This window comes from Mobula birostris, chromosome 19 (assembly GCF_030028105.1).
Source record: "Mobula birostris isolate sMobBir1 chromosome 19, sMobBir1.hap1, whole genome shotgun sequence".
In the NCBI taxonomy this organism is placed as follows: Eukaryota; Metazoa; Chordata; class Chondrichthyes; order Myliobatiformes; family Myliobatidae; genus Mobula; species Mobula birostris.
The window spans coordinates 31812612-31835716 of NC_092388.1; the positions used below are offsets into that span (position 1 = coordinate 31812612).

The 23105-nt window shown below is 42.0% G+C and overlaps 1 protein-coding gene across 2 annotated transcripts in view; it reads right to left on the reverse strand.

The window, feature by feature from the left end:
* LOC140212491 (FYVE and coiled-coil domain-containing protein 1-like) overlaps positions 1-23105 on the reverse strand; it is a 241484-nt gene that overhangs the window by 142374 nt on the left and 76005 nt on the right. For both annotated transcript variants that reach the window (XM_072283363.1, XM_072283364.1), the window contains exon 13: positions 4563-4774. In XM_072283363.1, the coding sequence (XP_072139464.1) occupies positions 4563-4774 (212 nt within the window). The remainder of the gene's footprint in view (positions 1-4562; positions 4775-23105) is intronic.

Here is a 23105-nt window from a genome sequence, read left to right on the forward strand (position 1 = left end):
ACCCTTAGGCAAGGTGTAGCAGCTGCTTAGCCCCTGATCAGGGTCACATGAAACCAAGGGAGCAGGTAGTGAACAGTCGTATGAGCAGCGGGTACATATCACCGGTCCCGGTTATACGATCACTGACACCAGAAAGACAGTCTTTGTAGAGTATTGATAACAGCTGGGGTCACCTATCTGTAAAGACACTGCCCAGACGAAGGCCATGGTAAACTATTTCTGTACAGAAAATTGCCAAGAACGATCATGCCTCCAAAGGATTCCTTTACCTTAAGCTCTCTAATCAAATCTGGTTCATTGCAGAACACCCAGTCCAGAATTACCTTTTCCCTAGTGGATTCAACCACAAGATGCTCTAAAAAGCCATCTCATAGGCATTCTATAAATTCCCTCACTTGGGATCCAGCACCAAGTTGATTTTCCCAATCTACCTGATTATTGAAAATACCTCATGACCATCGTAACATTTTCCTTTTTATATGACTTTTCTATTTCCCATTGTAATTTTTATCCCATATACTGACTATTGTTCAGAGGCCTGAATATGACTCCCAACAGGATCTTTTTATCCTGATGAATGGTCTCGGCCTGAAACACTGACTGGTTACTCTTTTCCATTGATACTGCCTGGTCTGCTGAGTTCCTCCAGCATTTTGTGTGTAGCGTCTGTTTAACCTTACAATTTCCTAATTCTACCCACAAGAATCCTACATCTTCTGATCCTATGCAATCTCTTTCTAAGGATTTGACTTCATTTTTTTACCAACAGAGCCACTCCACCCCCTCTACCTACCTGCCTGTCCTTTCAATACAATCTGTACCTTTGGATGTTAAATTTTCAACTATGATGTTCTATCAACCATGACTCGGAGATGCTCACAACATCATACCTGTCAATCTCTAACCACGCTGCAAGATCGTCTACCTTATTCCATATACTGTGTGCATTGAAATATAACACCTTCATTACCCTTTTCAATTTTGCCCCTTTGTTACACTTCGACTCATCCCACTGATTGTAATTTTGTCCCATCATGCCTGTCCTTCCTCACAGTCTCACTACGCAACGCATCTACTCGTATACCAACCGCCTCATCCTTAGTCCTATCACTCTGATTCCCACCCCCCTGCCAAATTAGTTTTTACCATCCCCCAACAGCTCTAGTAAACCTGCCTACAAGGATATTGGTCCTCCTCCGGTTCAGGTGTAACACATCCTTTTTATACAGATCCTACCTTCCCAAGAAGAGATCCTAATAATGAAGAAATCTGAAACCCTTCTCTCTGCACTAATTCCGCAGCCACACATTCATCTGCCACATCATCCTATTTTCACTTTCACTGTATGTAGCACAGGCACCATTCCAGATTACTACCCTTGAGGTCCTGTTTTTCAGCTTCCTACTTTACTCCCTAAACTCTCTCTTCAGGACCTCCTCCCTTTTCCTACCTATGGCACTGGTACCAATATATACCACGACTTCTCCCCCTTCAGAATGTTGTCGACCCGATCTGAGACAAATCTGACCCTGGCACTTGGGAGGCAACAGGCCACCCAGGTGTCTCTTCTACACCCACAGAATCTGCTATCTGCTCTTCTAACTACAGAATCCCAATCACCACTGCACTCCTCTTCTCCCCATTTCCTTTTGGAGCCACAGAGCCAGATAGTGTCAAAAACTCGTCATTCCAGCTTCCCCTGGTACAGTATACTTATTATTGAGAGAACAGCCACAGTAGTATTCTGCACTGGCTGCCCCTTCCCTTTCCCTCTCCAGACAGTCACCCAGTTACCTACCTCCTGCAACCTATAGAGGGTGACTACCTCATTGTAGTTGCTATCAATCACCTCCTCATTCCCTCCAGTAGTGTTGAATCACAAATAAGTGCAAAGCATTTTGAGAACACAAACGAGGGCAGAGATTTCACAGTGAATAGTAGAACCCCGGGGAATGTTACAGAACACAGGGACCTCTGCACAGAATTTCCAGAAAGTGGCATCACAATTGGAGACAGTGATGAAGAAGGCTTTTGGCATATGTGTATTATATTAAATTTTGTAAAATATTGGATAAATATCTGGAAGGTCAAATGACAATTTAGCTCTTTCTGATCCTGTAGCATGTGAAGTCTATTAGGTAAATGGATTCTTTCTTAGTTTCATGTAGCATTAACATGAGGATGTCTGTTAATGTCTAAATATCCAATGGTCACTTTGAGAACCAGGTTAATGGATTCTTTCTTAGTTTCTGTAATCGGGCTTATTGTTTGAGTGTGTAAACCTTAATGCCGTTTTGTGAGTCTGCAGAATGTTGTGTCCAAAACAAATGGATGAAGAGTGACCATTTATACGGTTAATGGACACAGAGTGTGTGAAAACAAACAAGCTGCGTTGAGAGAAAAGAACAAAGAAGTTGTCTATTTCTGGGTCTCTCTGCCTTGTGGAGTTGCGCATATATTAGGCTGCCTTTCCCTGTTTCGTTGACTTTGCACAGGCCGGACTCATGATTAGTGCCTGGGGCCCAGGCTGATTTCATGAACAAGTTGAAATTTGGAGCTCCCCCAACAACAGCAACAATCAAGTGATGACTAAGAATCATGAGCCCTGAAATCTTCGTGCCTTGTGGAAATCTTTGTGACTTGCTTTCTAGTATTTTGTGAGGTTTATTTGTGCTTTCTATTTTATGATAATAAATTAAGCTTTAAGTTACTTTGTTGTGCTTGTCCAATTATTACCACATCTCTAAAACACTCAAATAGTTTGGGTCTGATTAATTCAGCCCATTACAATACTGGCTGTCGTCAATCAGGGCACTATGATTCTGCCATGTTACGTAAATAGGCTGAGTAATTAGGAAGGCAAGTAGTCCAACAATCTGATATGTTGGCCTTTACTGCAAAGGGATTCGAGTTTAAGAATAGGGAGATTTTATATTCCGTTATAAAGGGTGTTCGTAAGGCCACACCAGGAATATTGTACACAGTTCTGTTCCCCTTACCTAAAAAGGATACAGTAACACCTGAGATAATGACAGGAGGTTCACCAAGCTAATTCTAGGATGTGAGTGCAGTTCTATCAAAAGAGACTAGACTGTTTGGATTTCCATTCCTTGGAGTTTAGAAAAATGACAAATAACCTTATTCAAACATGAGATCCTAAGGGAGGTCTGGCAGGGTAAATGTTGAGATGTTTTCACTAGCGGGAAAGAAGGCAGGAGCTGCAAAATAAGGGGCTGCTTATTTAAAACTCAGTTGTATAGAAATTTCTTCTTCCAGAGGGTAGTGAATCTCTGAAATTCTCTGCTCCAGAGAGTGGTAGAGATCAGAATATCAGATATATTTAAGATGGAGATAAATAAATAAATACTTGAAAGGAGGAATTGAAGGTTATGGGAACTGGTACAGAAAAGAATGCGAGGCAGGAATAAATCAGCTATGATCGTATTGGATGGTGGAACATGCTTGATGGCCCACTCTTACTTCAATCTCTTTGTGTTCATGTAATTTATGTGATCAGGTAATATGCTTGAACTCACCCCATTTCAAAATATAGGAACAGAAGTATGCCCTTCAGACTTCCAAGTCTGTTCAGCAATTTTGCTGGTGAACGCAGCAGGCCAGGCAGCATCTCTAGGAAGAGGTACAGTTGACGTTTCAGGACCAAGGGTCTCGGCCTGAAACGTCGACTGTAACTCTTCCTAGAGATGCTGCCTGGCCTGCTGCGTTCACCAGCAACTTTGATGTGTGTTGCTTGAATTTCCAGCATCTGCAGAATTCCTTGTGTTTGCCTGTTCAGCAATTTAACTAGATCTCAGCTGTTTTGTAACTTAATCCTTATTCAGCCAACTTATCACAACGATCATCTAATACAAACACACTGTTCTCAAATGACAACATTTTTGTATTGACAATTCCTGCTTTACAATGGATCATACATCTACCTGCCAGATTTAAAATAATACCTGAAATTCTGCACAGGTCGGGGTCTTCAAAAGAACCCTCAAAGGGAAAAATAGAGATATTAAAGACGAAAATAGAGCTGTTTCCGAAGATGCAAGCACAGGAGTTGCCATTTAGCGACATAATATCTAAGCTCCACCCTCCTCTTCTATGTATATTTAAGGCAGATTCTTGATTGGTCAGGAAGGGATATGGGGTGAAGGCAGGAGATTGGGGCTGAGAGGAAAATTGGATCAGCCATGTTGAAGTGGTGGAGCAGACTTGATGGGCCAAATGGCCTAATTCTGCTCCTATATCTTATGGTCTATGGTCTTTGACAGTGATGCCCTCCCTCAGAACTGTGGATTATATCTTATCAGTGGAGTGTCATCACTATGCAGAATTCAATTTCATTTTAAATAACTGCTATATCAATGATGAGTAATTGTTAAACTATTGGAACTGCCATCAATAAGACATTAATAACTGTGCCTATACCCTAAATATGACTATAAATACAGTAACAATTTTGTTACTTCAAAGTCCAAAGTTCAAAGTAAATTTATTGTCAGTGTACATACAGCATATGTCACCAGATATCTCTCTATATCAAGAATTATTACCTGTGTTTCTGGAAATTTGCCTTTCTGAGATTGATCGTGAAGGAGATTCATCAGGGCTGTTTGTTGTATCTGATGATCCAGGATCATTCAACCGTTGAACAACTGCACTATGTTCTGTGTAGCAAGCTCTGCAGCAGCGCTCTCTTTTACCACTGTGTTTTGTCATTACAAAATTATTACTACAATAATAGCAGAAGATACGGCCACAAAGTCTGAAAAGGAACAAAGCAGAAATTATTTTCCAGCTGTCAACAACCATGCAACTGAAACCAAATTAGATATATCTCTTGGACGACTATTTATGCCCTTCATTTTCACCTATAATAAAACATAAGTGACATACTTTCTGCACAGCATTTTTAATGCACACTTTTATTACAATTAGCAAAGCAAAAGGATCACCAATGGAAGAATGGATTGATGTGATTAGTGACATGTGTGTGGAGACTGATGTGGCTTGGTGTATGACCAGAGATGGAGATTGGTGTGGCTTGCTGTGTGACTGGAGAAGGAGACTGACATGGTTTGGTGTGTGACTGGAGCAGGAGACTGACATGGTTTGGTGTGTGACTGGAGAAGGAGACTGACATGGTTTGGTGTGTGACTGGAGAAGGAGACTGACGTGGTTTGGTGAGCAACTGGAGAAGGAGACTGACCTGGTTTGGTGTGTGACTGGAGAAGAGACTGACATGGTTTGGTGTGTATCTGGAGAAGGAGACTGACATGGTTTGGTGTGTATCTGGAGAAGGAGACTGACATGGTTTGGTGTGTATCTGGAGAAGGAGACTGGCATGGTTTGGTGTGTGACTGGAGAAGGAGACTGACATGGTTTGGTGTGTGACTGGAGAAGCAGACTGACGTGGTTTGGTGTGTATCTGGAGAAGGAGACTGACATGGTTTGGTGTATGACCAGAGATGGAGATTGGTGTGGCTTGCTGTGTGACTGGAGAAGGAGACTGACATGGTTTGGTGTGTGACTGGAGAAGGAGACTGGCCTGGTTTGGTGTGTGACCAAAGAAGACTGATGTAGTTCGATGTGGAGACAAGCATCATCTGGTGTGTGTCTGGAGCAGGAGACTGGCCTGGCTTGGTGTGTGACTGGAGCAGACTGGCCTATTTGGTGTGTGACCGAAGATTGGGACTGAAGTGGTTGGGTGTCTGACTGGAGATAGAGACTAGCATCATTTGGTATATGACTGGAGATGGAGACTGATGAGGCTTGGTGTGTGAGTGTGTGAATGGCATGTGACTGGAGTAAAGGGCCAGTTTTTTTTAAGTGTGCAATCCTCTGGTAAAGTACAGACTCCATTGAACAGATCCCAAATTACCAACATTGACAGAAGCGGTGTTGAAACAAGGAGATAAATGTCAAAGCTTTCAGAGGCCCACAAAATCGGCTCTTCTCAGTCAGTGTCTCACAGACAACCAATTAATTGTGAGTTGTTGGACTGACTGTGAGACAATCCATCAGGGACTGCAAAGTGTCCAAAATTTATGGATTGTCCTAAATCTGAAGACATATTTTCAATAAGTGATGTTGTGAAATTAACAAAGAGTTCAAAGAACTAAACGACCACAAACATAAGGAGCGCCTGGATTAAAAAGTCCAGTGTTACTTAAGATAATTCAAACAGCTATAAAAACTCCTAAAGGCAGAGGTCCAGCAGAAAGCTCACGGAAGACTGTACAAGCGGTTCCTAAAGACTCTGTCTTGCATGAATTCTTCAGTCTCTGGTCATCTCTGGTCCCTGCACCCAACGGACCACACCACAGTGCAGTTTGTGAATATTGTACACTGTGGACTGATATTACAAGGAATGAATGATGAAAGTGGTTGATAGGATGCCAGTCCAACAGGCTGCTTTGTCCTGGATAGAGTCAAACTTCCAAAGAGTTGTTATTCCAAGCATGAAGAAGATTTCATGTGTCATTGTCAATGACAGAAAAGTAGGTGAGTCACTTCTCACAAGATACCAAACCTTTGACCTGCTCCGTGAGTCACAATCTTTATCATTTATCACAGGCCATTTGAGTTATAGTCATACAGCACTACAATGCAGAAAAAGGCCCTTCTCCCCATCTAGTCTGAGCCAAAATATTATTCTGCCTAATCCCATCAACCAGCATTTTCGATAACCTTTCCATCTATGCACCTATGATGGTGCTGGTGTCCTTCTGTGGGCTGCAGAAAATAGTTCCAAAATGCATGTGGCTTTCCTCCGAACAATAGACTTTTAAGTCACCTCAATGATTTTCTGATCTCACCATCATCTGAAGAACGTGGACCAGTCAGGCACAGCGCCTTTAAGGCTCATCACCATGGCCAAAAGCAAGGCAGGTGGGGGGTGACTCCAAGCCAGGCCAAAAAGCAGAGGGATGAGGCTTCCTCTACACAGCATCTTGTTGGCAAATGTGCAATCGCTGGAGAATAAAATTGGGAATCTGAGGTCAAGACTGCTGTATCTGAGGTAGCTGAAAGTCTTCTCAATTGCATGCTGTATTGAAACATGGATTTCTCCCGATATGCCGAATGCAGCAGTTAGTCCAGAAGGATTCACAATTCAAAGAATGGACTGAGCTGCAGACTCGTGGAAGGCAAAGAGAGCTGATGTGTTTTATGGTTAACTCTTGTATGTGCTCCAATGTAGCAGTTCTGCCACCCTTGTGTTTCCGCTACTTGGAACACAAACAGTTGAATGCCACCCATTCAATTTACTTCAGGAGCTGAAACACCACCAGCAGCCAACTATAATCTAGCTTTCACAATGCTGCATGACTGTGGGGCTAGGCACAACTCGAATGCTATCTATAAATGTGCTGACAATATAACTATTGTTCTCAGAATTTCAGATGGTGACAGGAGGACATACAGGAGCAAGGTATATCAGCTATTTCAGTGGTGTAGCAACAATAACCTTGCACTCAACATCAGTAAGGTCAAATAATTGATTCTGGACTTCAGACAGGGTAAGATGAGAGAGCACACACCAGTTCTCAAAGAGGGATCAGAAGTAGAAAGAGTGAGCAATTTCAAGTTCCTGAGTATCAACATCTCTGAGGACTTAACCTGGACCCAACATATGGATGCAGCTACAAAGAAGGCATGTGAGCAGCTATATTTCATTAGGAGTTTGAGGAGATTTGTTATGTCACCGAAGCCACTAGCAAATTTCTGCAGAAGTAGCGAGTAAAACATTCTAACTGGCTGCATCACCGTCTGATATATGGGGGGGCAGGGAGGAGGGGGGTGGCTACTGCACAGAATTGAAATAAGCTGCAGACAGTTGTAAACCTAGTCAGCTCCATCATGGGTACTAGCCTCCATAGTATCCAGGACATCTTCAATGACTGATACCTCAAAAAGGCAGCATCAATCATTCAGGATCCCCATCAACCAGGTCATGCCTTGTTCTCATTGCTACCATGAAGAAGGAAGTACAGAAGCCTGAAGGCACACACTCAATGATTTAAGAACAGCTTCTTCCTCTCTGCCATCCAAATTCTGAATATACATTGAACCCATGAATTCTACCTACTTTTTTATTTCTATTTTTGCACTGCGTATTTAACTACTTAATCTATATACTTACTGTAATTCACATTTTTTTTCTCTATAATTATGTATTATTGCATTGTACTGCAGCCACAAAGACAACAAATTTCATGACATATGCCTGTGACGTACAACCTCATTCTGATTCTAATGCCCTCTCCAAACAGCCAATCCTGACGCGTTTCAAATTATAGTCGAAGATTTCAACTTGGCTTGTTTGAAGAAAACGGTACCCAGTTATCACCAGCATATAACCTGTAGCACCAGAGATCCCAACATACTAGACCACTGCTATATTAAGATAAGGAATGCCTATCATTCCTTGCCCAGACTGCATTTTGGTAAATTGGATCACTTGGCTGTCATTCTCCTACCTGCATACAGGCTAAAAAGCAAGGCTCCAGAGATTAGGACACCAAAGAGGTGGTCGCGGGAGGCAGAAGCGCAATTATGGGATTGCTTTGAGTCAGTGGACTGTCCCTTGTTCAAGCACTGATCTACGGATCTGAATCAATATACTATGGTTGTAACGAACTTTATTAAAACAGCCGTAAATCATTCAGTCTTCCCCAATCAGAAGCCTCAGATGAAACATGAGATCTGAAATCTGCTGAGGGCCAGGCCAGAGGTATTCAAATCTGGAAACCAAGAAAGCTACAAGAGGTGCAGTTATGATCTCTGGAAAGCCACCTCATGGGTGAAGTGGAAATTCGGATCAAACTTGAATTAACGAGGGATGCTCGACAGCTGTGGCAGGCCTTGAATGCTATCATCACCTCCTACATAGTTAAACCAAACGAAATGCGAGACAGCGAGGCTTCACATCCTGATAAGGTCAATGCTTTCTATGCTCACTTTGACCAGAGAACATGGAGGAACTATTGCAAACCCCCACATCCCCTGATGATCCTATGATCTTAGTCTCTGAAGCCAATGTGGGTTGTGCTTTCAGGAGCATCATTCTATGGAAAGCATCCAGACTGGGATGGGATACCTGGCCATGTACTAAAGAATTGTGATGACCAACCGGATGATGTGTTCACTGAGATCATTAAACTCTCGTTTGGCAGTGTGTGGTACCCACCTGCTTTAAGCAGGCTTCAATTATGCTGGTGCCCAAGAAGGGCATGGTGACCTGCCTGAATGAATATCGCCCAGTTGTGCTTACATCCACAGTGATGAACAACACACAAAATGCTGCAGGAACTCAGCGGGCTAGGCAGCATCTACGGAAAAGAGTACAGTGGCTGTTTCGGGCCGAAACCCTTCGGCAGGATTGGAGAAGAAAAGCTGGGAGTAGATTTTAAAAGTGGGGGGAGAGGAGAGAGAAATACCAGGTGATAGGTGAAATCTGGAGGGTAAGGGATGAAGTAAAGAGCTAGGAAGTTGAGTGGTGAAAAAAACAGAAGGCCATGGAAGAAGGAAAAAAGGGGGAGGAGCACCAGAGGGAGGTGATAGGTGGGCAAGGAGATAAGGTGAGAGAGGGAAAAGGGGATGAAAAAGGGTGAAGGAGGAGAGGTGGGGGCATTACTGGAAGTTTGAGAAATCAATGTTCATGCCATCAGGTTGGAGGCTACCCAAACAGAATATAAGGTGTTGTTCCTCCAACCTAAGTGTGGCCTCATCATGACAGCGGAGGAAGCCATGGATGCATTCGTGAAGAAAGCACGGCAGCACCTCTACTTCCTTAGGAGTCTGCGGAGATTCGGCATGACATCTAAAACAAAGACAAACTTCTATAGATGCATAGCGGAGAGTATATTGACTGGCTGCATCACAGCCTGGTATGGAAACACCAATACCCTTGAACAGAAAATCCTCCAAAATGTAGTGGATTCAGCAGAGTACATCACGAGTAAGGCCCTCCCAACCATTACTATTGAGCACATCTCCATGAACTGCTCTTGTAAGAAGGCAGCATCCATCATCAGAGATCCCCACCACCTGGGTCATGCACTCTTCTCACTGCTGCCATTGGGTACAAGGTACAAGAGCCTCAGGACTTGCACCACCTGGTTCAAGAACAGTTATTAATCCTCAACCATGAGGCTCTTGAATAAAAGGGGATAACTACACTCACTTGCCCCATTACTAAAATGTTCCCACAGCCAATGATGCCACTTTTTAGGACTCTATATCTCATTATCTCATGTTCTTGTTGTTTATTGCTATTTATTTAATTTTGTATTTGCAAAGTTTGTTGGTTTCTGCAGTCTAAATGATATTTCACTGATCCTGTTAGTTACTATTCTAAAGACTTGCAAAGTTTACCCACAAGAAAATGAATGTCAGGGTTGTATATGGTGGCATATATACACTTTGATAATAAAATTCATCTTTGTACTTTATTGAACTTTTAACCAAACTTCTCGTAAATGTTAAAATCAAACCCACATTCACCACTTCCACTGGCAGCTCGTTACACACTGTCACTAACCTCTTGAGTGAAGAACTTCCCCCTCATGTTCCCTTAAACTTCATCTATACCACTCAATTTTGTATACCTCTGTCAAATCTCCCCTCATTCTCCTTCACTCAATGGAATAAAATCCTAACCAATTCAACCTTTCCCTATAACTCAGGTCCTTAAGATATGGCAATATCCTTGTAAATTTTCTCTGTACTATGTCAATCATATTAATATCTTTCCTGTGAGCAGGTAGCTAGGACTGTACACAATACTCCAAATTAGGCCGCTCCATCATCTTGCTCAACTTCAACATAGCATCCCAGATCCTAACTCAATATTTTCATTCATGAAGGACCATGTGCCAAAAGTTCTCTTTACAACCCTATCTAGCTATGATGCCCCTTTCAAGGAATTATGGATCTGTATTCCCAGATGCCTCTGTCCTACCACATTCCTCAGTGCCCTACACTTCATTTTGTTAGTCCTACCTTAATTTGTCCTCTCAAAGTGCAACACCTCATAACTGCCTGCATTAAATTCCGTTTACCATTTTTTATCCCATTTTACCAGCTGGTCCAGATCCCACTGCAAGCTTTGATAGCCTTCTTCGCTGTTCACTATGCCCCCAATCTTATTGTTATCTGCTGATCCAGTTTACCACATTACCATCCAGATCAGTGATATAGATGACAAACAACAAAAGACCCAGCGCCGATCTCCACGTTACATCACTATCACAGTCAGAGAGGCAATCATATACTATCACTCTATGGCTTCTCCCATGAAGCCAATGTCAAAGCCCATTTGCTACTTCATCCTGAATGCCAAGTGACTGAACCTCTTGACCACCCTCTGATGTACGACCTTGCTAAAGTCCATGTACTGTAAACTACATCCACCTTCTTTCTTTCAACAACTTCCCTGGTAACTTCATTGAAAAAATCATTATGATGAAACTCTACGATCTACCACACAGAAAGTCATGTTGACTATCCCTGATCAGTCCCTGTCAATTCAAATACATACAGTGGCACGCAAAATGTTTGGGCGCCCCAGTCAAAATTTCTATTACTGCGAATAGCTAAGCGAGTAAAAGATGACCTGATTTCCAAAAGGCATAAAGTTAAAGATGACATATTTCTTTAATATTTTAAGCAAGTTTACTTTTTTATTTCTATCTTTCACAGTTTCAAAATAATAAAAAAGGAAAAGGGCCCGAAGCAAAAGTTTGGGCACCCTACATGGTCAGTACTTTAGTAACACCCCCTTTGGCAAGTATCACAGCTTGTAAACACTTTCTATAGCCAGCTAAGAGTCTTTCAATTCTTGTTTGAGGAATTTTTGCCCATTCTTCCTTGCAAAAGGTTTCGAGTTCTGTGAGATTCTTGGGCCGTCTTGCATGCACTGCTTTTTTGAGGTTGATCCACAGATTTTCGGGGGACTGTGAGGGTCATGGCAAAACCTTCAGCTTGCGCCTCTTGAGGTAGTCCATTGTGGATTTTGAGGTGTGCTTAGGATCATTATCCTGTTGTAGAAGCCATCCTCTTTTCACCTTCAGCTTTTTTACAGACGGTGTGATGTTTGCTTCCAGAACTTGCTGGTATTTAATTGAATTCATTCTTCCTTCAACCAGTAAATGTTCCCCGTGCCACTGGCTGCAACACAAGCCCAAAGCATGATTGATCCACCCCTGTGCTTAACAGTTACAGAGATGTTCTTTTCATGAAATTCTGCACCTTTTTTTCTCCAAACATACCTTTGCTCATTGCGGCGAATAAGTTCTATTTTAACTTCATCAGTCCACAGGACTTGTTTCCAAAATGCATCAGGCTTGTTTAGGTGTTCCTTTGCAAACTTCTGATGCTGAATTTTGTGGTGAGGACTCAGGAAACGTTTTCTTCTGATGACTCTTCCATGAAGGTCATATTTGTGCAGGTGTTGCTGCACAGTAGAACAGTGTACCACCACTCCAGAGTCTGCTAAATCTTCCTGAAGGTCTTTTGCAATCAAACGGGGGTTTTGATTTGCCTTTCTAGCAATCCTACGAGCAGTTCTTTCAGAAAGTTTTCTCGGTCTTCCAGACCTCAACTTGACCTCCACCGTTCCTGTTAACTGCCACTTCTTAATTACATTACGAACTGAGGAAACAGCTACCTGAAAACGCTTTGCTATCTTCTTATAGCTTTCTCCTGCTTGGTGGGCATCATTTATTTTAATTTTCAGAGTGCTAGACAGCTGCTTAGAGGAGCCCATGGCTGCTGATTGTTGCGAGAACATTCGAGAAGGCAGGGAATTTATAAAGCTTTGAAATTTGCATCATCTGGCCTTTCCTAATGATGATTGTGAACAAGCCATAGCCCTAACAAGCTAATTAAGGTCTGAGACCTTGGTAAAAGATATCTGAGAGCTCAAATCTCTTGAGGTGCCCAAACTTTTACATGATGCTTCTTTCCTTTTTCTCCACTCTAAAATTGTACAAAACAAAAATAATACACTTATCTTGCTTAAAATGTTGAAAAGAATGTTTCATCTTTAACATTATGACTTTTCGAGATCAGACTTAACTATTCACAGTAACAGAAATTTTGACCAGGGTGCCCAACTTTTGCATGCCACTGTATATATCTTGTCCTTTAGAATACTTTCCAATAGCTTACCCACTACTGACATCAGGCTCACTGGTCTATAAGTTCCCTGCTCATTCTTAGAACCTTTCTTAAACAACAAACAACATTAGCTATCTCCAAATCTCCAGCACCTCACCTGTGGCTAATAATATTTTAAATACCTCTGCTAGGAACCCCTAAGTTTCTGCACTAGCCTCCCATAACTCCAAGGAAACATCTTATCAAGCCCTATAGATATATCCACCTTAAATTGCCTCAAGACAGCAAGCATCTCGCTCTCTGAAATCCGTATAGGACCCATGACCTCACTGCTGTTTTGCCTCATTTCTACAGACTCTGTGTCTGTATACCAAGTAAATACAGATGATTAAAAATCCATTTATCGTCTCCCACATCTATTTCAGCTCTGTGCACAGTTGACCACACTGATGTTCAAAAGGACCAATTTTGTCCCTTGCTATCCTTTTGCTTTTAATAGAAGCCCTTGGAATTCTCCTTCACTCGGTCTGCCAGAGCAACCTTATGCCTTCTTTTAACCCTTCTGACTTCCCTCTTAAGTGTTCTCCTGCATTTCCTACACACCTCAAGTACTTCATTTGTTCCTTGCTGCCTATACCATGCTATGCATCTTCCTCTTCGTCCTAGCCAAGCCTCAATATCTCTCAAAGACCAAGGTTCCCTAAGCCTGTTAGTTTTGCCTTTTATTGTGACAGAAACATACAAACTCTGTGCCCTAAAAATTTTACTTTTGAAGGTCTTCCATTTACCAAGTTCCTAACCAATGGTGACCGCCATAATTCTGATAGAAGGAAACTTGGTGATTACAATGCCATTGAATGTCAAGCTTGGCTCTCTCCAATAAGAGATGGTTATTCCATGGCAAATTTGTAACACAAATGCTGTCACTTGCCTGAATAATGCTAAAGCAGAAAAAATCAGAATAGACAGTTTAGAGAGATACTGTTACAGAGAGAATGTGTAAATTCCACGTTGACAGCACCCATGATTAGAATCGAACCCAGGTTATTGAAGCTGTGAAACTTTTCCTCACAATTTAAACCTTCAAAGTTGAAGAATTATTTTATGAGGAAAGGTTTCCGGGCTTCAGTTTTAGTTCATTTTCAGGGACAATACTTTATATTTCAATTATTTTTGGTAGCTATCCTTTGGGAGTAGTACAGAAACACTCACAGCTATTCAGTTTTAAATTTCTTAGCATTATAATGATTTCTTAAGATCCAAAATGAATGATCTCACACAATTAACTTCTATGTGTCACTTATTCCATTTCTATTCTTATATTATATAAAAGGAAATTCTCATTTCTTTTTATGCAAGACACTGTAGTTTCTAATTTACGCGTAAGTGTTGATGTCAATTGCCATAACATTAAGAAGCTGAGAGCAACCTCTGACATCCAAAAATTAGATTAAAGGCAATAATCATGAAGTTACAGTCAGTAATATCTCACTCTTCCACACACATTCAATGTTCAAAGTTCAAAGTAAATATATTATCAAAGTACAAATATGTCACTATATACAAAATATGAGTAATGCCCTGGTAAAGGTTTTACTGATAATGTGGTAGGGTATTTCATGTAATGGTTTCCTGTAGAAGCAGTGTTGTGTTCTGCTTGTAGTGTTTGCATTACCATTAAAGATAAGGGATGCTTAGGAAAGTTGTGTCATCCAGTCAGGATGGTGCAATTGAGAGAAGGTTCTAGAGAACGCTGGGAGAGAGGTTTTGTGACGGACACTGAGGTGAGTCAAGGTCTTTTCTTGGTGAGAGATGGAGAGAGAAGAAGCTCGAGAGAACCAGCTATAAGATTCAATATAGTAGAAATGCGTGATCTGATTGAGTCCAAAGGGGGAAAATTGTACTGGGGATCAGTGAATAGGAGTCGGTGGCCTGAGTACGTCGGACACAACGGCTATTGGAAGATTTTAGCTCCAACCTGTGCACATTTGACTGTTTAATTATGATGGGCCCTTTTATTTTTTTTCTTTTCTTTAATAACTGTTTGGTTAAGCTAACATTCATAAATATAATTTCTTTACAATTGTATGCAGTCCACGGGAGCATTAATTTATACAGTATTCACACAAATCGGGGTTCTGGTGGGCAAAACATTCTAACCTCACGGGTCATATGTACCTTTGGTGTATGGAGCCTGAGAAAGGTGGTTTTCTCACCGCTGATAGATAGATAGATATACTTTATTGATCTCGAGGGAAATTGGGTTTTGTTACAGCTGCAACAACCAAGAATAGAGCATAAATATAGCAATACAAAAACCACAAACAATCAAACAACAATATGCAAACTATGCCAGATGGAAATAAGACCGGGACAGCCTATTGGCTCAGGGTGTCTGACCCTCCACGGGAGGAGCTGCAAAGTTCGATGGCCACAGGCAGGAACAACCTCCCATGACGCCCAGTGTTGTATCTCGGTGGAATATGGCCAGAGTCCAACAGTAAAAAGTTCAATACCCGGACTACAAACACATTCCTCAATCGTCATATGACCAGAATTGCACCATCCGTTGTTAACCAGAATGGCAAGCCCCCAACTCCTTTACGCTTACCACTCTCAGTGAACTTCCAGTCAGCCCGAACGGGCTGGAAGCCCTCCATGGAAAAGTTTTGTTCGGGTATGTCCTCGTGTAGCCCCATTTCAGTAAAACAAATAACACTGCACTCTCAAAATGTTCTCTGACTCCTGGCTAGCGCCGTCAACTCGTCCGTTTTATTACCCACCGAACTCCTCTTCTCCATAGGTCTCTGTTGTCTCGACCCGGTCCTCTTTCCTCGCCTTTGTGATCCCCCTCTGCATCCTTTGTGTCTTTTCCTCCAGATTTCAGCAGGGGTGTCCGTCGCTCTGTTCGCTAAACCGGTCGGCATAAGCGCAATCAGCAGGTCCCTGGAATAAACAATGCGAGCATACTGCTGCCCCGCTAATGAGACATGTCCGAATGATGCCAGTGGCTGTTAGCAAGGGGCTAATGAGCCGCAATTCTAGAGATGTCCAGTAAAAAGGGATTTCACATATATGTATATGTCTTGTATATGGTGACTTATATCACTGAAATTTTGTTTTCTTGAAGGCATACACAGTAAGTCCAATAACCATAACAGATTCAATGAAAGACTAACCCAACAGGGCAGACAACCAGTGTGCAAATTAAATCCCAGTATATACAAATATTTTTTGAAATCACAGAACTGACCAAAAGCACATTTTGTTCATTTGTTTTTAAGAGTCATAATTTATTGACTGAATTTTTAAACAGAATATTAGAAACATAGAAACATAGAAAATAGGTGCAGGAGTAGGCCATTCGGCCCTTCGAGCCTGCACCGCCATTTATTATGATCATGGCTGATCATCCAACTCAGAACCCCGCCCCAGCCTTCCCTCCATACCCCCTGACCCCTGTAGTCACAAGGGCCATATCTAACTCCCTCTTAAATATAGCCAATGAACTGGCCTCAACTGTTTCCTGTGGCAGAGAATTCCACAGATTCACCACTCTCTGTGTGAAGAAGTTTTTCCTAATCTCGGTCCTAAAAGGCTTCCCCTCTATCCTCAAACTGTGGCCCCTCGTTCTGGACTTCCCCAACATCGGGAACAATCTTCCTGCATCTAGCCTGTCCAATCCCTTTAGGATCTTATACGTTTCAATCAGATCCCCCCTCAATCTTCTAAATTCCAACGAGTACAAGCCCAGTTCATCCAGTCTTTCTTCATATGAAAGTCCTGCCATCCCAAAAATCAACCTGGTGAACCTTCTTTGTACTCCCTCTATGGCAAGGATGTCTTTCCTCAGATTAGGGGACCAAAACTGCACACAATACTCCAGGTGTGGTCTCACCAAGGCCTTGTACCACTGCAGTAGTACCTCCCTGCTCCTGTACTCGAATCCTCTCGCTATAAATGCCAGCATACCATTTGCCTTTTTCACCGCCTGCTGTACCTGCATGCCCACTTTCAATGACTTCACTTCCTAATCGGCCACCATTCAGATAATAATCTGTTTTCCTATTTTTGCCACCAAAGTGGATAACTTCACATTTATCCACATTATATTGCATCTGCCATGAATTTGCCCACTCACCCAACCTATCCAAGTCACCCTGCATCCTCTTAGCATCCTCCTCACAGCTAACACTGCCACCCAGCTTCGTGTCATCCGCAAACTTGGAGATGCTGCATTTAATTCCCTCACCCAAGTCATTAACATATATTGTAAACAACTGGGGTCCCAGCACTGAGCCTTGCGGTACCCCACTAGTCACCGCCTGCCATTCTGAAAAGGTCCCGTTTAGTCCCACTCTTTGCTTCCTGTCTGCTAACCAAGTCTCCACTCACACCAATACCTTACCCCCAATACCGTGTGCTTTAAGTTTGCACACTAATCTCCTGTGTGGGACCTTGTCAAAAGTCTCCTGAAAATCCAAATATACCACATCCACTGGTTCTCCCCTATCCACTCTACTAGTTACATCCTCAAAAAATTCTATGAGATTCGTCAGACATGATTTTCCTTTCACAAATCCATGCTGACTTTGTCCGATCATTTCACCATATTAAGCCATATTTATTTCTGAATACCTGGTGTGCACTTGGAATCTAATTTTGTATTTGAAGCCCAACTGTCTCTGAATAATTATTTCCAATTCCACATTTAAGTTTATGATATCTTAGATTCTATCTTAACATCATGCTTAAGTACCAATCTTTTATTCGTTGTAAGATGTTTCAAAACTTATTTAAAGGCCAGAGTTTTGCACTTCCTGGTTTGGGTGAGCAGTTAGGGACAAGGATCACAACTCCTTAAGTTTTAAGATTGCTATAGATGAGGCTAAGTACGAATGGTACATTAGAATATTAAATTGGAGCAAAGTGAATTACGAGAGCATTAGGCAGGAACTACGGGGAATTAATTTGAAACAGCTGTTGTTGAGGAAGTCCACATCCAAAATGTAGAGGGTGTTAAAAGACCAAAGCACAGAGTACAGAACAGGTGTGCCTCAGTCACAAGGAAGAACAAGAGTTAATCCTCGAAACACTATACTGGTGAGTCTCAGATCAGTGCTAGGAAAGTTAGTGGAAAGAATTATTAGGGGTAGGATTTATGAGCATTTGGAGAATCATGGCCTAATTAGGGAGAGCCAGCATAATTTTGTGCAAGGAAGGTCATGACTCACTGACTTGAGTTTTTTAACAAGGAGACAAGGGTGATCGATGAAAGTAGAGCTGTGGATGTTGCTTACATAGATTTTAGTAATGCATTTGACAACGTCCCTCATGGGAGGCTCATCCAGAAGGTTAAGATGCATGGGATCCATAGCGAATTGGTTTTTTGGATTCTGAACTGGATTGCCCAGTCGTCGATGGGACTTATTCTAGCTGAAGGTCTGTGATAAGTGGTGTTCCGCATGGATCTGTAATGGGACCTTTGCTGTTTGTGATGTATATAAATGGCCTGGATGAAAGTGTAGATGGATGGTTTGTGATACTTATTCACTTCTTGATATTTTTTTTCGCTAAGCTTGCTTTCTAAATAGCAGCTGCCACTTGAAAGATCATAATCAGATGCAAGTAAATTTCTAACTACCAGTTTGTTAAGTTGCTGGTCACAAATGGAAGTCAGACTTTAATACTTTAAATTAGAAAGCAGTATTCAGCTTGAAATTAAAGGAAGCACTCTACCAAAGCTTTGCAAACAAACTCTGTAGATAACGAGACATTCAATCTGTAGAAGCAGATGCAAGCTCACTACACCTGCTTTATTATTGCTTAGGATGCAGTACAAGTCAGGGGGGTTGTTTAACTTGGGTTGACAAGCTGACTTCAAAGTTGCTTAGTTCAAGGAAGCTTGCAGAACAGAAGGATAATATAACTTAGAATATCAATAACTGATGTGTTGATAGTTAAAAGGTTTATGTACTCAGAAAGGTTAGCTTTATAGCATTGATTCTGAACTGCGAACATTAAGCTGAGGTCTGCATCTCCAAAAATGCTTTCAGGCCTTTTGTGTTAAAAGGATATCTGTGGAAATATCATATGCTTCTGGTCACATAAATAGAGAAAAGGAGTATAAACATAGAGAGAAGTTCAGGCTTTTAAGGAATAGGGTAAAGAACATTGAGAAGCCATGAAAGGAACGAGAGGTGAACAGGATCCATTCCTCCTGCTTCGGTTTCTATGATGGATGATTCATTTGTCTGCATCATTGGTAAGTCTGTTTAGTTTATAGAAATTGTAGCCCTGTTTTGGAAGTCAGAATCAGGTTTAATATCACTGGTAAATGTCATGAAATTTGTTGTTTTGCGGCGGCTGTATACTACAATACATAATAATTAAAAAACTGTAAATTACAGTAAATATATATATTAAAAGAGTTAACAAAATAGTGAGGTAGTGCTCTGAATGGCCATTCAGAAATGTGATGGCAGAGGGGAAGAAGCTATTGCTGAATCATTGAGCATGTGCCTTCAGTTCCTGTACCTCCTCCCTGATGGTAGCAAAGAGAAGAGGGCATGCCCTGGGTTATGGGGGTCCTTAATAATGGATCCTGCCTTTTTTGAGGCATCGTTCCTTGAAAATTTCCTGGATGCTGGGGAGGTTAATGCCCATGAGGGAACTGACTGAGTTTACAACTTTCTGCAGCTTATTTCAATCCTGTGCAGGACCTCCCACTTGCCGCCTGCCCCCCCCCCCCGCCTTACCAGACGGTGATACAGCTAGTTAGAATGCTCTCCATGGTACATCTGTAGAAACTTGCAAGTGTCTTTGGTGACATAAAAATCTCCTCAAACTCCAAATAAAATATTGCAGCTGTTCCTTGTAACTGCATTGATATGTTGGGCCCAGGATATATCCTCAGAGATGCTGACACCCAGGAACTTGAAATTGCTCACTCTTTCCACTTCGGATCTCTCAATGAGGACTAGCGTGTGTTCCCTTGTCTTACCCTTTCCGAAGTCCACAATCAAATCTTTGACCTTACTGACATCGAGTACAAGGTTTATGCTGCAACGCCACTCAACCAGCTGATCTATCTCACTTCTGTACTTCTCATCACCTTCTGAAATTTCACCAACAACAGTTGTGTTGTCAGCAAATTTACAGATGCCATCTGAGCTCTGCCTAACCACACAGTCATGGGTGTAGAGAGAGTAGAGCAGTCAGCTAAGCACACATCCTTGAGGAGTGTCAGTGTTGACTTTCAGCAAGGTGGAGATGTTATTTCCTAGCCACCCAGACTGCAGTCTTTCAGTGAGGAAGTCCAGGATCCAGCTGCAGAGGGAGATAGAGAGACCCAGGTTTTGGAGTTTCTGACCAGAACTTTACGAATGATTGTTAAACACTGAGCTGTAGTCAATAAACAACAACATGAGATAAGTATTAGTAGTGTCCAAGTGATCCAAGGCCGCGTGAAGAGTCAATGAGATCGCATCCACTGTAAACTTATTGTGCCAATAGGAAAGCTGCAGTGTTTTCAGGTCCTTGCTTAGGCAGGAGTTGACTCTAGATATAACCAACATTTCAAAGCAATTCATCACCATACAAGTGAAGGCTACTAGATGACAGTCATTACGGCAGCTCACCTACTCTTCTTGGGCACTGGTATGGTTGTTGCCTTTTTGATGTAGGTGATAACTTTTGACTGTAGCAATGAGAGATTGAAAGTGTCTTTGAATACACCCACCAGTTGGTTGGCACAACTCACAGCCCTATCATGTACACAGGTAGACAGGTCTACCAGGGCCTGTTGCCTTACAAGAGTTGTTTTTTCCTTGGAGAGACAGAGGATGAGAGGTGACCTGATAGAGGTGTATAACATGATGATAGGCATTGATCATGTGGATAGTCAGAGGCTTTTTCCCAGGGCTAAAATGGCTAGCATGAGAGGGCACAGTTTTAAGGTGCTTGGAAGTGGGTACAGAGGAGATATCAGGGGTAAGTTTTTTACGCAGAGGATGGTGAGAGCGTGGAATGGGCTACCGGCGACGGTGGTGGAGGAGGATATGATAAGGTCTTTTAAGAGACTCCTGGACAGGTAAATGGAGCTCAGAAAAATAGAGGGCTATGGGTACCCTAGGTAAGGACTGGAACACATAACTTGATTGCCACACATCTAGCCCTCAGCAGACTACGAATGTCCTGGCTCATCCACGGGTTTTAGTTCAGGTAGGTACGGTATGTTCTTGTAGGTACACACTCATCCACAAAAGTTTTAATGAAGTCAGTGACCACTGCGGTGTACTCATTCAGACTCAAAGATGAATTTCTGAATACTGTCCAGTCCACCAACTCAAAGCGATCCTTTCTCCTTTGTGATTTAGACACTATTAATACTTCATGTTTAAGAAATAGTTTGTGCTTCAGAAATGGTCTGTAATTTTGGAATGTTTTGTGTTGTTTCATGATTCAAGATAATGACCCAATGATTCAAGATAAGATAGAAATACTCTGTGAGAATTAGAAAATGTTCAAGATAAAATCATAAGACATAAGATATAGGAGCAGAAGTAGGCTATTCGGCTCATCGAGTCTGCTCTGCCATTCAATCAAGGACTGATCCAATTCTTCTAGTCATCCCACTCCCCTGCCTTCTTCCCCCCATACCCTTCGATGCCCTGGCTAATCAAGAACCTATCTATCTCTGCCTTAAATGCACCCAATGACTTAGCCTCCACAGCCTCTCGTGGCAACAAATTCCACAGATTTACCACCCTCTGACTAAAGTAATTTCTCTGCATCTGTTCTAAATGTACGTCCTTCAATCCTGAAGTCACGCCCTCTTGTCCTAGACTCCCCTACCGTGGGAAATAACTTTGCAATATCTAATCTGTTTGGCCTTTTAACATTTGGAATGTTTCTACGAGATCCTCCCTCATTCTCCTGAACTCCAGGGAATACACCTCAAGAACTGCCAGATGTTTCTCATACGGTAACCCTTTCATTCCTGGAATCATTCTCGTGAATCTTCGCTGAACCCACTCCAATGTCAATATATCCTTTCTAAAATAAGGAGCCCAAAACTGTACATAATACTCCATATGATCCCACAAGTGCCTTATAGAGCCTCAACGTCACATCCCCGCTCTTATATTCTATACCTCTTGAAATGACTGCCAACATTGCATTCACCTTCTTCACCACCGACTCAACCTTGAGGTTAATCTTTAGGGTATCCTGCACAAGGACTCCCAAGTCCCTTTGTATCTCTGCATTTTGAATTCGCTCCCCATCTAAACAACAGTCTGCCTGTTTATTTTTTCAACCAAAGTATATGACCATACACTTCCCAACATTGTATTTCATTTGCAACTTCTTTGCTCATTCCCCTAAACTACCTAAGTCTCTCTGCAGGCTTTCTGTTTCCTCAACACTAGCTACTCCTCCATCTACCTTTTGTATTATCGGCAAATTTAGCCACAAATCCATTAATCCCATAGTACAAATCATTGACATACATCATAAAAAGCAGCAGTCCCAACACTGACCTCTGTGGAACTCCACTGGTAACCATCAGCCAGCCAGAATACGATCCCTTTATTCCCACTCTCTGGTTTCTGCCGATCAGCCAATACTCCACCCATGCTAGAAACTTCCCTGTCATTCCATGGGCTCTTATCTTGCTAAGCAGCCTCATGTATGGCATTCTGTCAAATGCCTTCTGAAAATCTAAATACACCACATCTACTGCATCTCCTTAGTCTACCCTGCTTGTAATTTCCTCAAAAAATTGCAGTAGATTAGTCAGTTAGGCATGTGCCTCCAGGTATTCCATAATCTCATCCCTAACAATCGATTCCAACAACTTCCCAATCACTGATGTCAGGATAACATGTCTATAGTTTCCTTTCTGCTGCCTCCCACCCTTCTTAAATAGCTGAGTAACATTTGCAATGTTACAGTCATCCGGTACAATGCCA